The 17,725-nt window shown below is 38.9% G+C and overlaps 1 protein-coding gene across 7 annotated transcripts in view; it reads right to left on the reverse strand.

The window, feature by feature from the left end:
* The window catches only part of MYO3B (myosin IIIB), a 395,071-nt gene that overhangs the window by 223,060 nt on the left and 154,286 nt on the right, over positions 1 to 17,725 (reverse strand). For all 7 annotated transcript variants that reach the window (XM_089519779.1, XM_089519780.1, XM_089519778.1 and 4 more), the window contains 3 exons: positions 6,039 to 6,135; positions 1,839 to 1,955; positions 664 to 768 (listed from right to left, as the gene is read on the reverse strand). In XM_089519779.1, the coding sequence (XP_089375905.1) occupies positions 664 to 768; positions 1,839 to 1,955; positions 6,039 to 6,135 (319 nt within the window). The remainder of the gene's footprint in view (positions 1 to 663; positions 769 to 1,838; positions 1,956 to 6,038; positions 6,136 to 17,725) is intronic.

Genomic DNA, 17,725 nt, shown 5'->3' on the forward strand with positions numbered 1-17,725 from the left:
CAACAGAATGTTCTTCCATCCCTTCCAATTTGTAGGTCCATCCCATTGCTTGGAAATCAGTGCTGGGGGGGAGAGGGGTTCCCAGCCTTCCACAGTGAGTTTTGGAGATGCATAATGGTGAGGGATTTTGCCCTCCCAGTTCTGCTAGCAGAAGTAAACTTGAATTCAGCTAATGGCTTCCTCTAAGGATAGCTAAGTCTGTATCCAAACTGTCACATTTTAGATGTAATTTTTTTAAAAAAAAACACCTTAAAAACAGTAATGTTTAAGGACTATTAAGAAATTCAGGGTTCAATTTTAGCTAAGCACAACCTCACAAAGTTCCACATGTGCGTGCAGTGGTACCTTCAAGTTGCCTGTCAACTTATGATGACTCCATGAATTTCATAGGGTTTTCTTAGGCAAGCAAAACTCAGAAGTGATTTTGCCAAGTCCTTCATAGAAATATAGACTACAGCAGCTTGTATTTGCTGGCTGTCTCCCATTCAAATACTAACTGAGGCTAACCTTACTTAGCTTGTAAGATTAGGCAGGATCTAGTAACAACTGGTAACATTTAATGAATCTCAAACTAAATTAATACATCTTAAATATAAAAACTTCAGTTTGTTTCCAAATTATGCAAGCAACATTAAGTATTTTTAAAAGTGAGTGTTTCCCTACCTGGTCTTTGTTAAAAGTAATCATGCCTTGGTAAGCAGCATCTGCAGATGCAAATATGTGGGGTGGATTTGAAGAACGCTTTACACCATGATAAAGCTTGGAAAACTAAACAAGAAAAAAGAGTTGTCAAAGCACAACATGTCAACCATGCAAGTAGTTCCCTTCTTGTCATATGAATGTACAAGGAAAATATTTATCCCAGCATCTACTTTCAATGTGTGTTTGTTTTTCTAGAAAGTGCCTTATATTAGAACAGAAACAGGCCCATCTAGCCCAAAACTGATGGCTAGGAGAGTTCTTAGTCCAAAGCATATCTTTTCAAAGCTCTGATCTCACCCCATATTGTCTAGTTTGATTGACAGCATCTTTTCCAGGCTCTCAGGGAAATGTCTTTCCATCACCTGCTTCCCAGTCCTTTAGGCAAAAGTGCTGGGGACTGAATGGAGGGGCTTCAGTGTAGAAAGTGTTTACTGTATATACTATACTAAGTCGGCTTCATATATAGGTCGAGGGCAGGTTTGGGGGCCAAAATTATGCCCATGGATAAGTGGAAGGTAAAACTTGGGATCATGCAACAAAGGATCTAAAGGAGGAGGAAAAAAAGGAAAATGATGCCAAAAACTTCAGCAGGCATGATTGCTGGTGCTCACCCTAAAGGCTGGATAGATGAGAGAGATGGGGAGAGTCAATGCTTCCAGAATAGATTACACTCTTGAGTTTCACAAGGGGATGGTTCCTTTTTTAATATGAGTTAAAATATAGAACTCTTATGGACCCGTGGATAAGTCGACTCAGTTTTTTGGGGTCAATTTTTTGACTAAAATTTCTAGATGTATACATGAGTATATACAGTACTTGCCCAAATAGCTTCCCTTCCTCCTCTTTCTTTCCTTCACTTACTATTATAAGACACTTGATAGCACAACTAAAACAAAGAGATTAGTAGATGTCATGGTACGGGAAGTACTGGAGCATTTTATTATCAGAACATGAGATCCTTTGTTTAAAATTGCCTTATTTTTGTTTTTTATTTTGTATGTATATGTGTTTATAATTAAAAAAAAAATTAAAATGCCTTGTTTTGATCTCTTTCTTATATAAGAAACAATGTGATTCTCCAATAGTCAGCATTTAAAAAAAAAACAAAATGATGATGATTCTGGGCTTTCTCTTACCTGTGGAGAATATATGCTGAGGTTCTGGAAGGGGTTTAAGGCTATTAAGATATCTCCAACATAAGTATAAATCTGCAAGTCTGAAAAGCGCTTCTGCAACTGATGAATAATTGTCTCCTGAAAAGATTACAAGTTTTACAGTCAAGCGGTATTTTTTGCAGATAGGAAACTCATTGTAAGGAAGTACATCAAATGCATGAAGCAATAAGCGATAATCTGAAATGTTATTTGTCACTTACGTCAAATATTGACTTCTCTATATAAAACCATTGTTTTCATAGTCTCATATCTCTTGCCAAGATAAATCTATAACTAGGCCATGCTGAAAGTAATAAGCCTGTCTGTTAGGTTTATTGTGTGGCTTGGAGAAATAAACTGTAGATATGCTAATATCTAAATATATAGTGGGAACAGAAAAACACAATGAAATATATTTAACTTTCTTGGCTCATTGTTATTTTTTTTAAAAAGCCTGTCCATATAATACCCATAACATTAAGCTAAATTGCTGGCTATAAACATAAAATGTACAATGATTTTGCTTACGAGTGTGGCTTTTTAGCTAAGGCTCAAATCCAGCTAAAGTAAAGCACTTTTACATGTCATTAATTTCAGTCAATTGCCCACTGAGATCTACAGTCATATAAATGTGCTTAAATTTTGCAGGACTGAGACCCTGCTTTCTTTTCAGTGAAAATAATAAAAATAGTGTGGGAGACTAGAGAGATCTACCAAATGTAACATTCCTACCATTAAGCACATCAAATACACACCCTCACAACATTGTTTTTAAGAAGTGATAAATTGTGAAAATAAATTATCCCACATATTTTTTTATATATAGGAGGAAATGGATCTTATATGGAAGAGCATGAAGGTGCTCCAAACTAGAAATCCTTTATATGAGTGCTATGGATTTGGGCTCTTTGGAGAAGTTATTTCCCAATAAAGCAAAACAGAGATATCCACTTCATATGGAAGACCATAGATATCACTTTTTCTTCTGCATGAGAAAACTCAGACAAGTTCACATTTTGTGTAGACAGAAATTCTAAAAAGATTGATTAGCAGTATAGCTCCATTCCAACATGCAATAGGTTCAGCACCAGCCCATTGCACATATCCTGGTATCTAAAGGCCAAAAATGAATGATAATAACAGCAGAGCTGCATATTAAAATCAGTGAACCCATATAATGCCACACAAAATTATCTAAAGAAGAAGGGAAAAAAGGATAAGCAGACCTGTTGCCCTATACGGATGCAATGAGTACCCACAAATATCCTGCTAACAGCTCAGTTCTGTGTTCCTGACAGATCAAAGACATTCTGTGGAAACAATAATCCCCCTCCCAAATTTCCCATGCGAGTTAACAAATTTTCATTTCTTTAAAAAAACACCAACAATCTAGGGGGAATCTGCACAAAGCAGATTTTGGGAAAATTATGTATGTCACATAGTAATAGGCAGAAACAACACTATTCACATATTGAGTTTACAGAGAGAGAATGTATTAGTTACTGAAGTCATAGAACCTTCCTTTCATTGTACATTCAGAATACTATGTAATCAGAGAAATTAAAGACAAAGTATAGCACCAAGATATACTTTCAAAGCTGAGTTCCTCCAAAGTGTGTGTGTGTGTCCTGGAGGAGTAAGAAGGGAGGTATCAAGGGTTGAGGGTGTAACTTCTCAGAAGGCCATTGAAGGGAGGAACAAGTGGTAGGAAGTGGGATTGCAGGTCCCTATTCCATGCAGAACAAAAACCATACAGGTATTGGAGAGGGATTCCATCCACTGCTGCCACACCTAGCTACTCATGTGATTTTCCTTCTCTTTCTCTCTCTCACTGTATGTGTAGGTGGGTTGTTAAAGGTGCATTAGATTGCTTCTTAGCATTTTAATATACGGTAGTAAGTCTCATTGAGCTCAACAGGACTTGCTTAATCTGAATAGGAATGAGTACAATGGAAGACATTAAAACGGAGTGGCACCAATTTCTCAGAGGGAGCATTCTAGTGACACCCTAGTAGTTTCTGTCTGTCTCTCGCCTACCCTGCAATATTGCACAGATGAAAATTGGGAGACGTGCACCCAGGCAGCATGACACTGTGATCAAGAGGGCCCAAATTACTAATCATGAAGAACAGACAAGCTAGAAGAGGCTGCAGCAGTTTGCTTTTGTCTGCACCTACAAGGAAGGATAAAAATCCACCCCTCCTGTCTTCTTCCACTTCTAAGTTGATTGAGTCACTTTTGCATTTTGAATTCAGATTGCAGCAACTGAAGTAAGCGGAAGACAAAGGGGGAAAGTAGGAGGAGAAGAAAGAAACTGAAACATTTTAAAAGCAGGTGAAAAATTGGGACAGCAGAGGATTAATTGTGATAGTCCTTGCCAAATCAGGACAACTGGAGTGCATGCTCTTGTCTGGTCAATTTCCATGGCCTAAATCCAACATCACTGTATTGCCTGTTCACTAGCTTGATGGTGCTTTCTTTGCTTCTCCTCTCCTCTTTCCATCCATCCAGAAGCCCGATTCACAGGATTACTCAACCATCTAGAGCAGGTTTTGAGGGTACAGGGAAATCTGGTCTAGGCTGAAGAAGGGATCTGCCCCCACTCCCAAGAAACTGAAAGCAATATCTAAAAGTAGATCAACCTCATGTGATCTGATGTATCTATCAAAATCAATGGAGCTAGAATTAACAAGACAATGGCGGGATACAGACGGGCAGGGGAAGACGTCTTGGAGGTGTATTCTGCTGAATACGGAGCCTCCAGACCGCCCGCCCCGGGGGCGTGGCTCAGGAGATGGGGCTTCCACATGGGGGGCAGTGAAGACGCCTCACCTGGGTCCGTTTCGGACCCGCAATTTCCAAACCGCCGCCTTGGAGGACGCTGCAAAGAGAGAGGCAGCTTCCTCACGGGCGGCCAAAAACGGGGCTTTTTTTTCCTTTGCCGGCTGGCGGATGCGCAGCTGCGCAGCTGCAGCGCTAAGCAGCGGCGGCAGAAAGCCTATGGGCACATTTAAAGTGCCCAAGCCCCTTTAAAACTTTTCCCCCCGCTCTGCCCAAGAACAATGGTGGTCTCCTGCCAGCTGGTGATCAGCTGGTGTTGGCATCCTTGTCCGCTTGCACTTTGCCAGTGTCACCAGCATCATAGATGCCTCCTCTCCTTTGGTCCCCGCGCTCTTGCTGAATCTGCAATGCACAGCTACAGCTGTCTCTGCTGCCACCGCTGTCCCCCTGCCATCCCCCATCACCTCCCTTGTATATATGTAAATATTTACAGTTTTAGCGTTTTTTATTGTTAGGTGAAAATGGCACAGGAATGTGTGTAGGGGTTCACTTTAAAGTCCAAACTTTCCAAGCAGCGCATGCGTACATGTTGCTCTAGGGTTAGGGTTACGAGTCTTAAAATGCGCTGCAGCTGTGCTGCAGCTTCCACACCTGCATGGCAGCTGACGCTGCAATTAAAGCCTGACTGCAAACTGCGCATGTTCCAGGACCCCGACTCATTATGTGATGCAGCAGACACGGAGCTTTTAAATGGGCAACTTAAATTAGCGGCGTAGCAATTCTGGCGTACCGGTGCAGCAGCTTACAGACAGAGCTGCGCAGCTGCGCATCAAACGGAAAAGAAGCGGAGAAAAGCAGCACCTTTTTAATGCCGCTTCTTCCCGCTTGGGGCGTGCGGGGGGCGTGTTCATGGCGGCATTCAGGTAAGGCCCGTCTGAAGGCTCTACCTTCATGACGTCATGAATACACCCCTTTTTGCCCGTCTGTATCCCGCCTATGTACCTAAAAAAGAATATGCACCATATATTTACAATTTTTTAAATACATGCTACTACTTACCTAACCCTTCAATGAGAAAAGAATTTCTGAAATACACATATCCTAATATTGAGGTTCAAACACTGGGTTTCTCATTGTAGCAAGCAGAAATAATAACAACCTACTGCCATTCATCACCTGGTTCTCCTCTGTAACAGAGCAATCTAAATGCTCAGAATATAAATGAAGCTATGACAAGAGATCATAATCATATGACACAGGGCTTTTTCCTTCTTCATATCAGAGCTATGAACAATTAACTTGGTGGCATGGTGAAACTATCAGTACTAAGAATGTCTCAAAGCAGACAAGAGGAGGAGGCAAGATCACTTTTTGGGAATTAATTATCTTGGCATACCTTACCTCATCCAGGACTTCCAGGTTTACTAGATCATCATCCGGAGAATATTTGTCAGATGCATCAACTCGATAGGGTCTTCGAGTGTGTATTCGCTCATGCCTATAGAAGTATCAGAGATTCTGTGTAAGAATAAGCTCCTCAGACAGCTAAAGGGAATAAAAGTTCAGTGTGTGCTCTGTCTTTTTCCATGGAAATTTTTTTGAAGCACTTAGCCAATTTTCTGCAAGAAATCAAGGCCTGGGTATCCCCCTTCCCAACCCTCTCCCATAGTTTAGGCAAGCCATTTTAATTTAAATGGATTTTCAGCTTTCAACTAGTTGAAGCAGAAGGATTTTTTATTTAATATTGTTTAAACTATGCTTTGAATATGTTTTCAACTATTTTAAATCAAAGTCTTAATTGGCATATAGAGTTCAGGAAGGTCTCTTCCGGTTTAGCCGCGGAGGCACTTGGCGGTACGAGACGGAGGCTCCGCACTGCTTTTCTCAATAGCAGCAAGCCTGTTAATTATGGGGATACCCTGAGTCGGGGAAGACCTGGGGTACGAGGCCCGTAGGAGACCCTATACCTCTTTCCTGGAGAAGGACCCGGAGGGGGAAAATCAAAGGAGAAGGAGGAGTGGAGTCAGAGGGCATTCGTTGCTGCTATTGTTTCCGCAAGGTACCAGCCAACGCGGTAAACTCAAGGCTTTGAAAAAGATGAAAGAAAGGGAAGACTTGTTAGTCTCTTTGTGTGGGAGAGGCTTCTGAGCAACATCTCCTTTTCATTTAAAAGCGAAAAGAGATAACCTTGAAACAAAAGGGCTTTTGTCTTTTCTTGCGGGAGAAGTGGCTGGCAAATGCCAGGAGACGCCAGAGTCTCAAGCTAAATATTAGTGGCTTCGGAAACCACTGCATTTGGACTTTTTTGTAAAGAACCCATTGCTGGAGGCCAGGAAATTGTTATTTTCGCTTCTTGCAGCTACGGATGGATTACGAGTGAATCTGCTTAAGGACATGACTCTCTTCTGTTGTTGACTTTTGAGACTATGCTAAATGCTAAACCTTTGAATCAGGAGAGACAAAGAGATGAGAGAAGCTGAAGAGCGGAGGAGAAAGTAAAGGAAAAAAGGGAAGTGGTGTGTGATGTTTGGTGATTAGCGGGTCTGGAACTTTAAAAGACTCTTTATTAGTGTACTGACTGTAGAACTCAAATACCCTTGATTATTACTGTCTTTCTCTCCCTATTTTTCTGGCTTTGGAACAAAAAACAATAATAACAAAAAGGAAGTATTGTGAAGTATAACAAACTAAACTTTGGGAGTCTGCTGTGAAAACTTACGATAATTGGACGGAGCTGCAATAATTGGAAACAGCTGAGGCTTAAAGAGTATCAAGACATAACAGTTGATTTGAAGGACGGTAGTAGTGAAGAACCAAAACCAAAAGCTTGTAAAAACAGGTGCAGCTGTGAGGACTCTTACTTTAGATAAGAGACATCTTTTTTGGAACTTTTCACAGCTGTGTCAGACAAACTTGTTTGGAAAACCTCTTGAATTTGGACTTAATCTTTCTGTTGTTTGGGGGGGATTAGAAAATTAGTTGATGGGAGGGTAATAATAACAATAACAAAGGGAATTGACTAGTGTGTGATTAACAACATATTAGGAAGTGGCAGAGGGTCTAATATACTTTAATATAGTTAAAAAATTAGAAAGTGGATGTATACTAGAAGTATGACGGCGAGACGTGGATCAGTGGGACAAACGGATGTTAGTTCTATAATCTTGCAGGAACTGAGGGAATTAAAAAAAAATTTTAAGAAAGAAATTCGTGAGGAACTGAAGGAGAATAGGAATGAATTAAGGGAGGATATGCAAAAAATAAGGGAGGACGTTCAGAAAGATCTGGATGGATTGGGGAGGAAAATAGATAACTTAACTAAAGAAATTTCCGGAGTTAAATTAGAAATTGAGGAGGTGTCAGAGAGGACGGAAAATTTAGAGAAACGAACAGAAGATTTAGAAAGGGCTCAGATTAGAGAACAACAGAATGGCTTGTTACAAAAAGTCCGTTATAGGGAAAGGGCTATTAAGATAAGAGGTTTAAAGGAAGAACAGGATGAGAGAATATATGACAAGGTTATTCCAATATTAGCAAATTATATAGAGATTGATGAAGATCTGCTGGAGGCACAGGTGGACAAAATCTTTAGGGTTAGTTCTCGAATAGTGAAAGAGAGAAAACTGGATAGAGATATTACAGTGTGCTTTACAAGTTCTAGAATAAGAGAACTGATCCTACAAAGAAATTATGAGAAGAAACTAATTGTTGAGGATAAAATTGTGGAGATATACAAGGACTTGCCTTTACAGGTAATCCGGAAAAGACAAGAATATAAGTTTTTGACAGTGCTGTTACAGAAAAATGAGATATTTTATAGATGGGATAAAATAGAGGGAATAATTTTTAATTATCGCCAGAAGAGATATAAGATAAACTCGGTGGAACAGGCAAAATCCTTTTTTGAAAAACTGAGTAGGGAAAGTAGGGAGCAAGAAGGAAAAGATAAAGAAAGACAAAAAAGGGAGGAGAGAGATAAAAGGGAGGGTGAAAGTTCCAATAAACAAAGGGAAGAAAGCTACCAGAAAAAAATTCAGGAGAAAAAAGAAAATCAGGAGACGGAGGAGACAAATTGTGATAATTGAGAGGAAGGAGCAGTAGGAGGTGTTGGTTAGTCCCTTAGGTTACTTTTAAAGCACGAAGTCAATAGGTTATATTTGGATTTAGACAAAGGAACGAAGAAGAAATGGGGTTCAAACTAATTTCTTGGAATATAAAGGGAATAAGTCAAGAAAAGAAGAGAAGGCAGGTAATGCATTTTTTGGAAAAAAAGAACTTTGATTTATTATGCTTGCAAGAAACTAAAATGAAAAATGGGGACATCAAGTATTTGCGTAATAGTAAAATTGGAAATTTATTCTGTGCAACAATAAACAAACGGAAAAGAGGTGTAGCTACCTTTGTGAGCAAAAGATATGATTCAAATTTTGTTGGGAAAGATAAGGATGGTAGATGGTTGTGTGTAGAAATCACAATAGACAATGTTAAATATTTGGTGTGTAATGTTTATGGTCCGTTGGAGGGAAAAGAGGAATTTTATAAGAAACTGGCCGAAAATATAAGAGAATTTGGAAAAGAGAATCTGATTCTAATTGGAGACTTCAATGGGGTACTAAACCCGGCTAAGGATAGAAAATCCCAAAAAAGGAAGCTACAAAAATTTCAAGGGAAACTCCCTAAGAGTTTCTTTAATCTAAAAGAGGAATTCAATTTGTTGGATGCATGGACACATCATAATAGGGATAGAGAAGGATATACTTTCTATTCGGAAGTGCATAAATCCCACTCCAGAATAGACCTAATTATGTTATCAAAATCAATAATAACAAAGGTCAAAAAAATGGAAATATGGCCTAGAATATTCTCTGACCACCATATGATTGAACTGGAATTAAATACTTATAAGAAGGAGAATATAGGTTGGAGAATAAATGAGGATATTTTGGAGGATGAGGTTTTTGTAAATAAGGTCAGGGAACAGTTAAAATTATTTTTTGAAGAGAATAGTGGCAAGGGAAATAAAATGAAGGTAGTGTGGGATGCAAGTAAAGCATTTGTGAGAGGGTTGTTCATACAGAGAATGGTGCAAATAAGAAGAGAAGAAAGGCAAAAGGAGGAAAAAATCAGAGCAGAGCTTAAAAGAAAGGAACAAGAGTTACAAATAAAGGAAAGTAAGAAACTGGAAAATGAAATAAAAATACTAAAAGGACAACTGGAAGTGAAAATAATTCAAGAAGTAGCTGTAAATCTTAAAAAATTAAAACAGAATCAATTTGAAAATGCTAATAAAATTAGTAAGTGGATGGCTAATAGGTTAAGGAACGAAAGAGGGAAAAAGATAATAACAAAAATTAATCAGAATAATAAAGTAATAACTGAACTGGGGAAAATAAGAAGTGCTTTTGTAGCATATTTTGAAAACTTATTTGAGGAAAAGGGAAGTTTGGTTGAGGAGGAACAAACAGCAGAGATACTAAGATGTAATGAATTAAAATTAAACCTGGAACAAAAAACAAAGCTGAACGCGGAAATATCTTTAGAGGAGATTAAGGAGGCTATAGGGAAGCTCAAAAATGCAAAAGCCCCAGGGATGGATGGACTTACTTCAATATATTACAAAATTTTTGAACCAGAATTGCGGGCTCCTATGAGAGAAGTATTTAACCTGGTTCCGAAGGAAGGAAAACTGGATTCCTGGGAAAGAACAATGATATCACTAATCCCGAAAGAGGGCAAAGATGAGATGATAATGAATAATTATAGACCAATTTCTTTAATGAATAATGATTACAAGATCTTCGCATTCATAATGGCAAATAGACTTAAAATAATTTTAAATGAAATAATAAAGAAAGATCAAAACGGCTTCTTACCGGGAAGAAAAATCAAAAATAACATAAGAAATGTAATAAATGTGTTAGATTATTATAACACTCACAATGAGAAGAAAGCAGCACTGCTATTTGTGGATGCGGAAAAAGCCTTTGACAGCATAAGCTAGAAATTTATGTTTAATTTGTTAAGAATAATGGACATGGGGAATAATTTTGTTAAAAATGTGGAGGAAATATACAAGAATCAAACGGCACAGCTAATAATTAATGGAGAATTAACAAGGGAATTCAGTATAAAAAGAGGGACAAGACAGGGGTGCCCTATGTCCCCTTTGCTGTTCATAATAGTGCTGGAATTTTTATTGAACAACATAAGAAGAAACCAGAAAATTAAAGGAATAAAAATAAAAGGAGAGGAACTTAAGGTCCAAGCGTATGCGGATGATCTCGTGGTAATATTGGAAAAACCGATAGAGAATATTGAAATGTTGATGGCGGAACTAAATCAATTTGGGAAATTATCTGGATTTAAGATAAATAAAGGGAAGTCAATAATAATAACTAAGAATATGTATAGTACAGAAAAAGAAATATTGAGGGCTAAAACGGGATGTGAGATACAAAATAAGGTAAAATATTTGGAAATAACTATCTCAAATAATAATATGAATTTATTTGATAATAACTACAAGACTAATTGGAATAGTATGAAAAAGGACCTGGGCAGATGGACGAATTTAAACCTTTCTATACTTGGTAGGATAAGTGCTATAAAGATGTCCATTCTGCCCAGGTTCTTGTTTCTTTTTTCCAACCTACCAATCAGTATTGATAACAAGGTAATTGAGCAGTGGAACAAGGAACTTAAAAAATTTATATGGAAAGGTGGGAAAGCTAGGATTAGATGGAATTATATAAAAGAAAGAAAAGAAAATGGAGGGTGTGCGATGCCAGACATTAAACTATACAGACAAGCATGCAATATGACCTGGTTGGAGGATTGGATTAGATTAAAGGATAAAAACACTTTGAACTTGGAAGGAGCTAATCTCCGCTTTGGCTGGCACGGTTACCTCTGGTACAATAAAGACGGGATACATAAGGATTTTTACAATAATCCGATCCGGAGGGCATTAATTGAGACATGGAAAATAATTAAGATAAAGTTTTATTTTAAGATCCCGGGTTGGGTATCAACCCAGGAGGCTTTTGCAAACAGATGGGATACGCAGGAAAATTGGTTAAGATATTATGATTTAATAAAGATTAATGCTGGGCAGGGGGTATGCATTAAAACTAGAGAGGAATTATTTAAAGAGGGTAAAGAAATAAATTGGTATAGCTATTATCAAGTAATGAAAAGATTTAAGGAAGACATTAAGACATCTGGGATTGAAACAAAGCTATCGGAATTGGATAAGTTAATATTGGAAAACGAGGAAAAAAAATTGCAAAATATTATAGCTTATTAAGAGAAAGAGAGCTAGAAAGAGAACCTGTGAAACAATATATGATTGACTGGGCAAAAGATCTAGGACGGGAAATATCATTTGAAGCATGGGAAAATGCTTGGAAGAAGACAAATGCATTCACTAGATGTCAGGATCTGAAAGAGAATTTTATAAAGATCAGTACCAGATGGTACTATACACCTGCGAGATTAAAAAGGAGGTTTAAAATTGAAAGTGATGTTTGTTGGAACTGTAAGAAACAGAAGGGGACGATGATCCACATGTGGTGGAAATGTGGAAATGTAAAGGTTTTTTGGAATGAAGTACACAATATAATTCAACAAATATTCGATATAAGATATAAAAAAAGACCCGAAATCTATCTATTAAATATGACGTCCTTTTTGAAGGCAGAAGATGAGAGAAGAGTGTGGAAAATCATACTCTATATGATAACTATTGCGAGGCTGATTATTGCGAAGTATTGGAAAGAGAGTCAAAAATTACAGATCGATGAATGGCTAAGTAAATTAAGTGACATTAAACAGTTAGACTTACTTTCATGTAAATTGGAGAATAAGAAGAAAGAGAGACTGGAAATGGAATGGGGTCAAATAATGCTGTTTCTAAAAAAGAGATGGTGTCTAGATGATAAACTGGTAGGGATGGTTATATAAATATATAAAGGAATAAAGATGGGCTAAACCAGGAAATGATGATATGTTAAACGAAAACAAGGTTATTGTTACCTGGAATTATTGGAGAATATGGTTTGTTCTATACAACCCAGGGAAATAGAAAAGAGTTATATATATATATTTTACTGGCTTCTTGATAACTGTGTAACGGTATAAGAAAGGCTAAAAGGTTTGGCTTGGTAATTGAGGGGTTGTATATGCTTGATGGCAAGAATGCAAATAATTTGGGTTAAGCAGCACAAAAGAAGACATGGAAAGACAGGAAGTAAGGACACGTGGAACATCTGCGCTATAGGATAATAATTTTGGTTATGCTTTTTGTGATAAGAGCATAAAGTTTGTATGTTTGTAAAATTAATAAAGATTTATTCAGCAATTCAAATCAAAGTCTTAATTGGATGGTTTGTAATTTTGTATTATATTGTTTTAACTATATTTTGTTTCAGATGATATTGTAAGCTGCCTTGTGTTCCATATTGGGTGAAAGGCAGGATAAATAAAACCAAATAAAGGCAAATGGCCAGACAAGTATTAGTTGGGGCTGCTGTATAACGCAACCCTCATCTTGATTCAGAATCCGTCACACTGCAAGATTATCTAACCACGAGTCCTGCAAACCCCAGCCCATGCAAAACCTGCCAGATTCATTTTTATTTGACCTGGGTGGGCAGCCCTTTGACAGGCTTCCAATGGCTCCAGAGACAGTAGTTGCTGCTGCCTGAAAGTGCCAGAGGCCAGAAGGATGGGCTTTTGCTGCAGGTCACATTGATCCTTGGATAGGATGACTTGGTTTTGCTTCTATTTTGATATGCTTTTGTATTTGTGTTAACTGTACAATGAACTACTAGTACATTGTTTCATTTAGGTTTATATTCATTGTGAGATATCTTGACTAATCTATTAACATTTGTGTCACTCTTGTAACTGTAAGTGAATTAGTATTTAATGTAATACCAAAGGTGTTCAGACTTAACCTCTATATTAACCATTTAAAAGATAGAATGACCATCTTCATGTTTAAAAAGAAGTTAAAACAACTTTACCCACCAATTGTCCATTGGTTATTGGTACAAACATATGGGATTGCCTGGGCTTCTGAGACATAATCTCCAACATTTCACAGATGAAAACCAGGACACGTGTGGCCAAGCAACATCAGAGAGCAGTCAAGATGGCAAAAATTACCAATGAGAAAGGACAAACAAGTTAGAAAAGGTTTGCTTTTGCCTGAGCCTACTGGGAAGGGCAGAGCTCCCCCCTCTTGTCTTCTCCCCCCCCTCCGCTGAGTTCATTGACTACAAACTACTTTTGCACTTTGAAGTTTGTAGCAGCTGAAGGAAAGTGAGGACAAAGGGGGGAAAGGAAGGAGGAAAGACAAACCTGGTCGTTTTAAAAGCAGCTGAAAAAATGGGATGTCAAAGGATTAATTGGGATTGTCCCTGTCAAATAAGGATAGTTGGAGGGCATACAACTACAACTCCTAAGTGTTTTACAAGCAATAATTAGACTGCTACAAAAGTTGTAGTGTGAATAAGCACAATGACAGAACTAAAAAGGTGAACTATAAAACAATTTTTCAAAAGGTGTTAAAATGTACCAATGTGGAAACACTGTACAATATTCTTATATATTTTTTTCAGAGGATGCATATAGGCTGGACTTGTTTTAGGCTACCTTGAGCCCTACAAATAAAAAGAGGGGGCACAGCAATCCCAGTTAACTCTATGAGAATTTATTATGATTATACACATTATACTGTGTGCTGTGCTTGTGCAATATCAGACATCAAAAAGCTAGTAAGAGTAGTAAATATGGAGGAGAGAAATGATAAGTGTAGTCATTGGCTCATTGTACAATCTGGAGAAAGACAAAAATGGAGAGCCAACCTCACAATTCATGATACTTCTTCTTTCACAAGAACCACCACCAGCAGCATGGGGTTTGGATTAAAAACTGCCCAAGGCTAAGAGTTAAGCCTTCCAGAAGACTCAGCAGCAGCATGGGATCTAGGAAATGGCACAAGGATCAAAGAATATGCACTGATCAGGGACCCTTCCACACTATACAATCATAGCACTATTATTCCACTTTAAGTGCCATGGCTGAGCCCTATGGACTGATGGAGTTCATAATCTGATCAGAGGCACCAGAGGAGCCCTCTGGGTAAGAATTCTCAATGGCCCACCCTAAGCTGCACATACTAGAATTCCACTGAATTCAGCCATGGCAGTTAAAGTGGAATCATAGTGCTACAGCTGTGTAATGTGAAAGAGCCCCAGCTCTCTCTACGTAACTTCTCTCTCATGCTATCAGCTCGTTCTTGGCTTTTTGGTATGCTGGCATTGTTTAAATACAGCACACATATCAGTATTTTTGCACTGAGCCAATCAGTCTGGGTCCAGCTGAAAACAGTTAGAGATTGATGCAAAGGATTTATAACAGTGGCAGGCAAAATGTTTGTTCCCATATGGCCTCTGTGGGTGCAGGAGGCAATTTTGCAACATGAGGGGAGAAGGCTGTTTTATGTCCAGGAGTGGACTTTTTAAAAAATCAGGAAGTGAATGAGAAGTGGTTAAAATCTCCCAAGGGAGGCAAAAATATGGCATAAAATGACTGCCACATGCTCTAGAGGGCATGAGGATCCTTTGGAGGCAAAAGGTCTTTTAATTTTTTGTTTTGCAGGTGGGATGTGGTGGAAGTACAGCCCTCTAAGATCTCTTGGGGGGGGCAATATAGTCCCCTGACCCACAGCAGTTGCCCACCCTCTGCTTTACAAAACTATGTCTATCTTCTACCCCTGCTTGCCCTGCATATGTCCCCCACCCTGGAGAAACATAGCCAGGAAAACTCAGAAAAGCTCTGAGAATTTAGCCAGAGCACTACAACCTTTCCACTCAATGTGGATGCAACCCCAAAAGGGAATGGAACCGACTTCTGAGGCTATTGGGCACATTTTGCTACCTGCATAATCAAGAAATGTTTTCCTGTCCTAGCTCCAGATGACCATATTGCCTGGTTAGTTAGGTTTTGGCCTAAATAAAGAAGTAGCAAAACCACCTCTGAGGAGTGCTTACCTAAGAAAACCCTATGAAATTCATGGGATCACCGTAAGTCAACAGGTAGCTTGAAGGCGTGCACACACACACAGAGGTTTTAAGCAAACTCTGGGTCCATTGGCCTTGTGTCTTTTTTCCATAACCAGGTGACCCCAGCACTGGATCTCACCCATTCCTAATTTTTGCCTGCCCCAATTCTGTGACACCAGAAAGACCCAACTATTCCTATGGACTTTATCACACAGGGGAAAATCGGGGGTTTAAAAAGCATTTTCCTGGGACATTCGCACAATCGCGGGAAAGATTTTTCCACACATTGCGATTAAAGAGGACTTATCCCAGGAAGATGCTCCAGCAACAAATCATTTGCGGGATTTCCCCATGAATGATTTGTTGCTGGAACATTCTTGGTTATTCCCAGTTTAAGTCCTCTTTAACTGTGATTTCGTGAGAAAATCTTTCCCGCAATCATGCGAATGTCATGGGAAAATGCCTTTTTAAACCCCCTATTTCCCCTGTGTGATAAAAGCCTATGACATCCCCAAGGGACACTCCCCCATTCCCAGTCTTGGATTTTGGTTCTAAAATCTCAGAGAAAGGAATGTTGCTTTCCTGACAACTCCACGTATCTTTCGCTCCAACAACCACATGATTTCCCATCATCTTCTAGCAGCCAGTGCCCATTGTCTATGTTGGAAACAAAGAGGCCTCTGTGCTTGTTTTTTTAAAAAAGCAATTAGGGCTAGAGAGAAACTTTGCACTCCATGTCTTGTTTTCATATCTATGACATGCAGTCCGTGCTTAGTTTTCACGTCTTGTTTCAACCTTTATGAAAACTCTATAGATTCATGCCTGAATCTACCTCAAGCCTTTTTTTTTGTTTCCTGCCTCCAGGTTACTCCTCCACTTTTCTCCAAAAGTCAATGGCCTGTTACAGACTGCCAAAATAAAGCTGCTTCGGGTCTCTTTGGAGGTATGCTGTTTAAATGATGCATGCATCCTAAGAATCCGGAAGCTGCACCAAAGCTGCACTCCAGTGCTTAGGAATGGAGTGTGGCTTTGGCGCGACCTCCGGACTCTTAGGACCCATGCATCATTTAAATAGCATACCTCCAAAGAGACCCGAAGCAGCTTTATTTTGGCAGTCTGTGACAGGCTCAAGTTTCACAACCGTTTGTCTATGAAGGAAGCATCCATGAGTCTTTTCCACCACAGGATGGCTCATACACACATACATGAAAGTTAACATTAGGGACTCTTTTACCAAAATACAACTTTCTTTTGTCAGTCTACTCTCCCATTTCTAATGGATTTCAAGTTTTCTTTTTTAGCAGAAGCTCATGTTTCGCTGGGGCATGCTGCTGCACTCTGCTTTATGTAAATGTTAATATTTCCTACAGTCTAATGGTAGGACCCAGGTTCTATATGCAACTGGAGTCATAACAACTCTTCCACATTCCCTTCACTCTTTCCCTGCTCCTCCTCTCACTCACTCCCCACCACATAGCCTTAATTTGACTATTTGCCAGGGTTGCAGCCAAAACAATGGGCTTTGCCCTTACCTTGAACTTTGCGAAAGTTTCTCCTTGTATGCCCCTGGAATTGGTCCAAGACTACATTTCTGAACCATGGTAGCTACGGCATACTAAAATTGCAGAGTATTCAAGACTGCTTCTCATTGCAGATTAACTGACAGGCTCATATAATTAGAGGGAGAGGCATACTGTTCCCGAACCTCCCTATAATCTGATTACATGGAAGGAATCTTTGAAAATACCAATTAACATCTTTTGTTTTAAATTTGGAGTCTCAGTTTCTAAAAGGAATGTTGGGGTCAGAAATATTTTTGTAATAGAAACATTGGTACAGTACACCCCCCATAGTATATGCAAAAGCCCAAGAGCTTTATTATTCCCTGCAACAAACATAATCAAAAAAGTAGAAAGGAATGCACCCACTGAGATACACCAGCACCCTGCTGGGTAACATTTAGCATTGATCCTCAATGACACTCTGACAGATTGCTCCTGTGCAGGACTTGCTGTGTAG

Source organism: Sceloporus occidentalis, unplaced genomic scaffold (assembly GCF_023333645.1).
Source record: "Sceloporus occidentalis isolate IW3139 unplaced genomic scaffold, rSceOcc1.0.p SCAF_4, whole genome shotgun sequence".
Classification (NCBI taxonomy): Eukaryota; Metazoa; Chordata; class Lepidosauria; order Squamata; family Phrynosomatidae; genus Sceloporus; species Sceloporus occidentalis.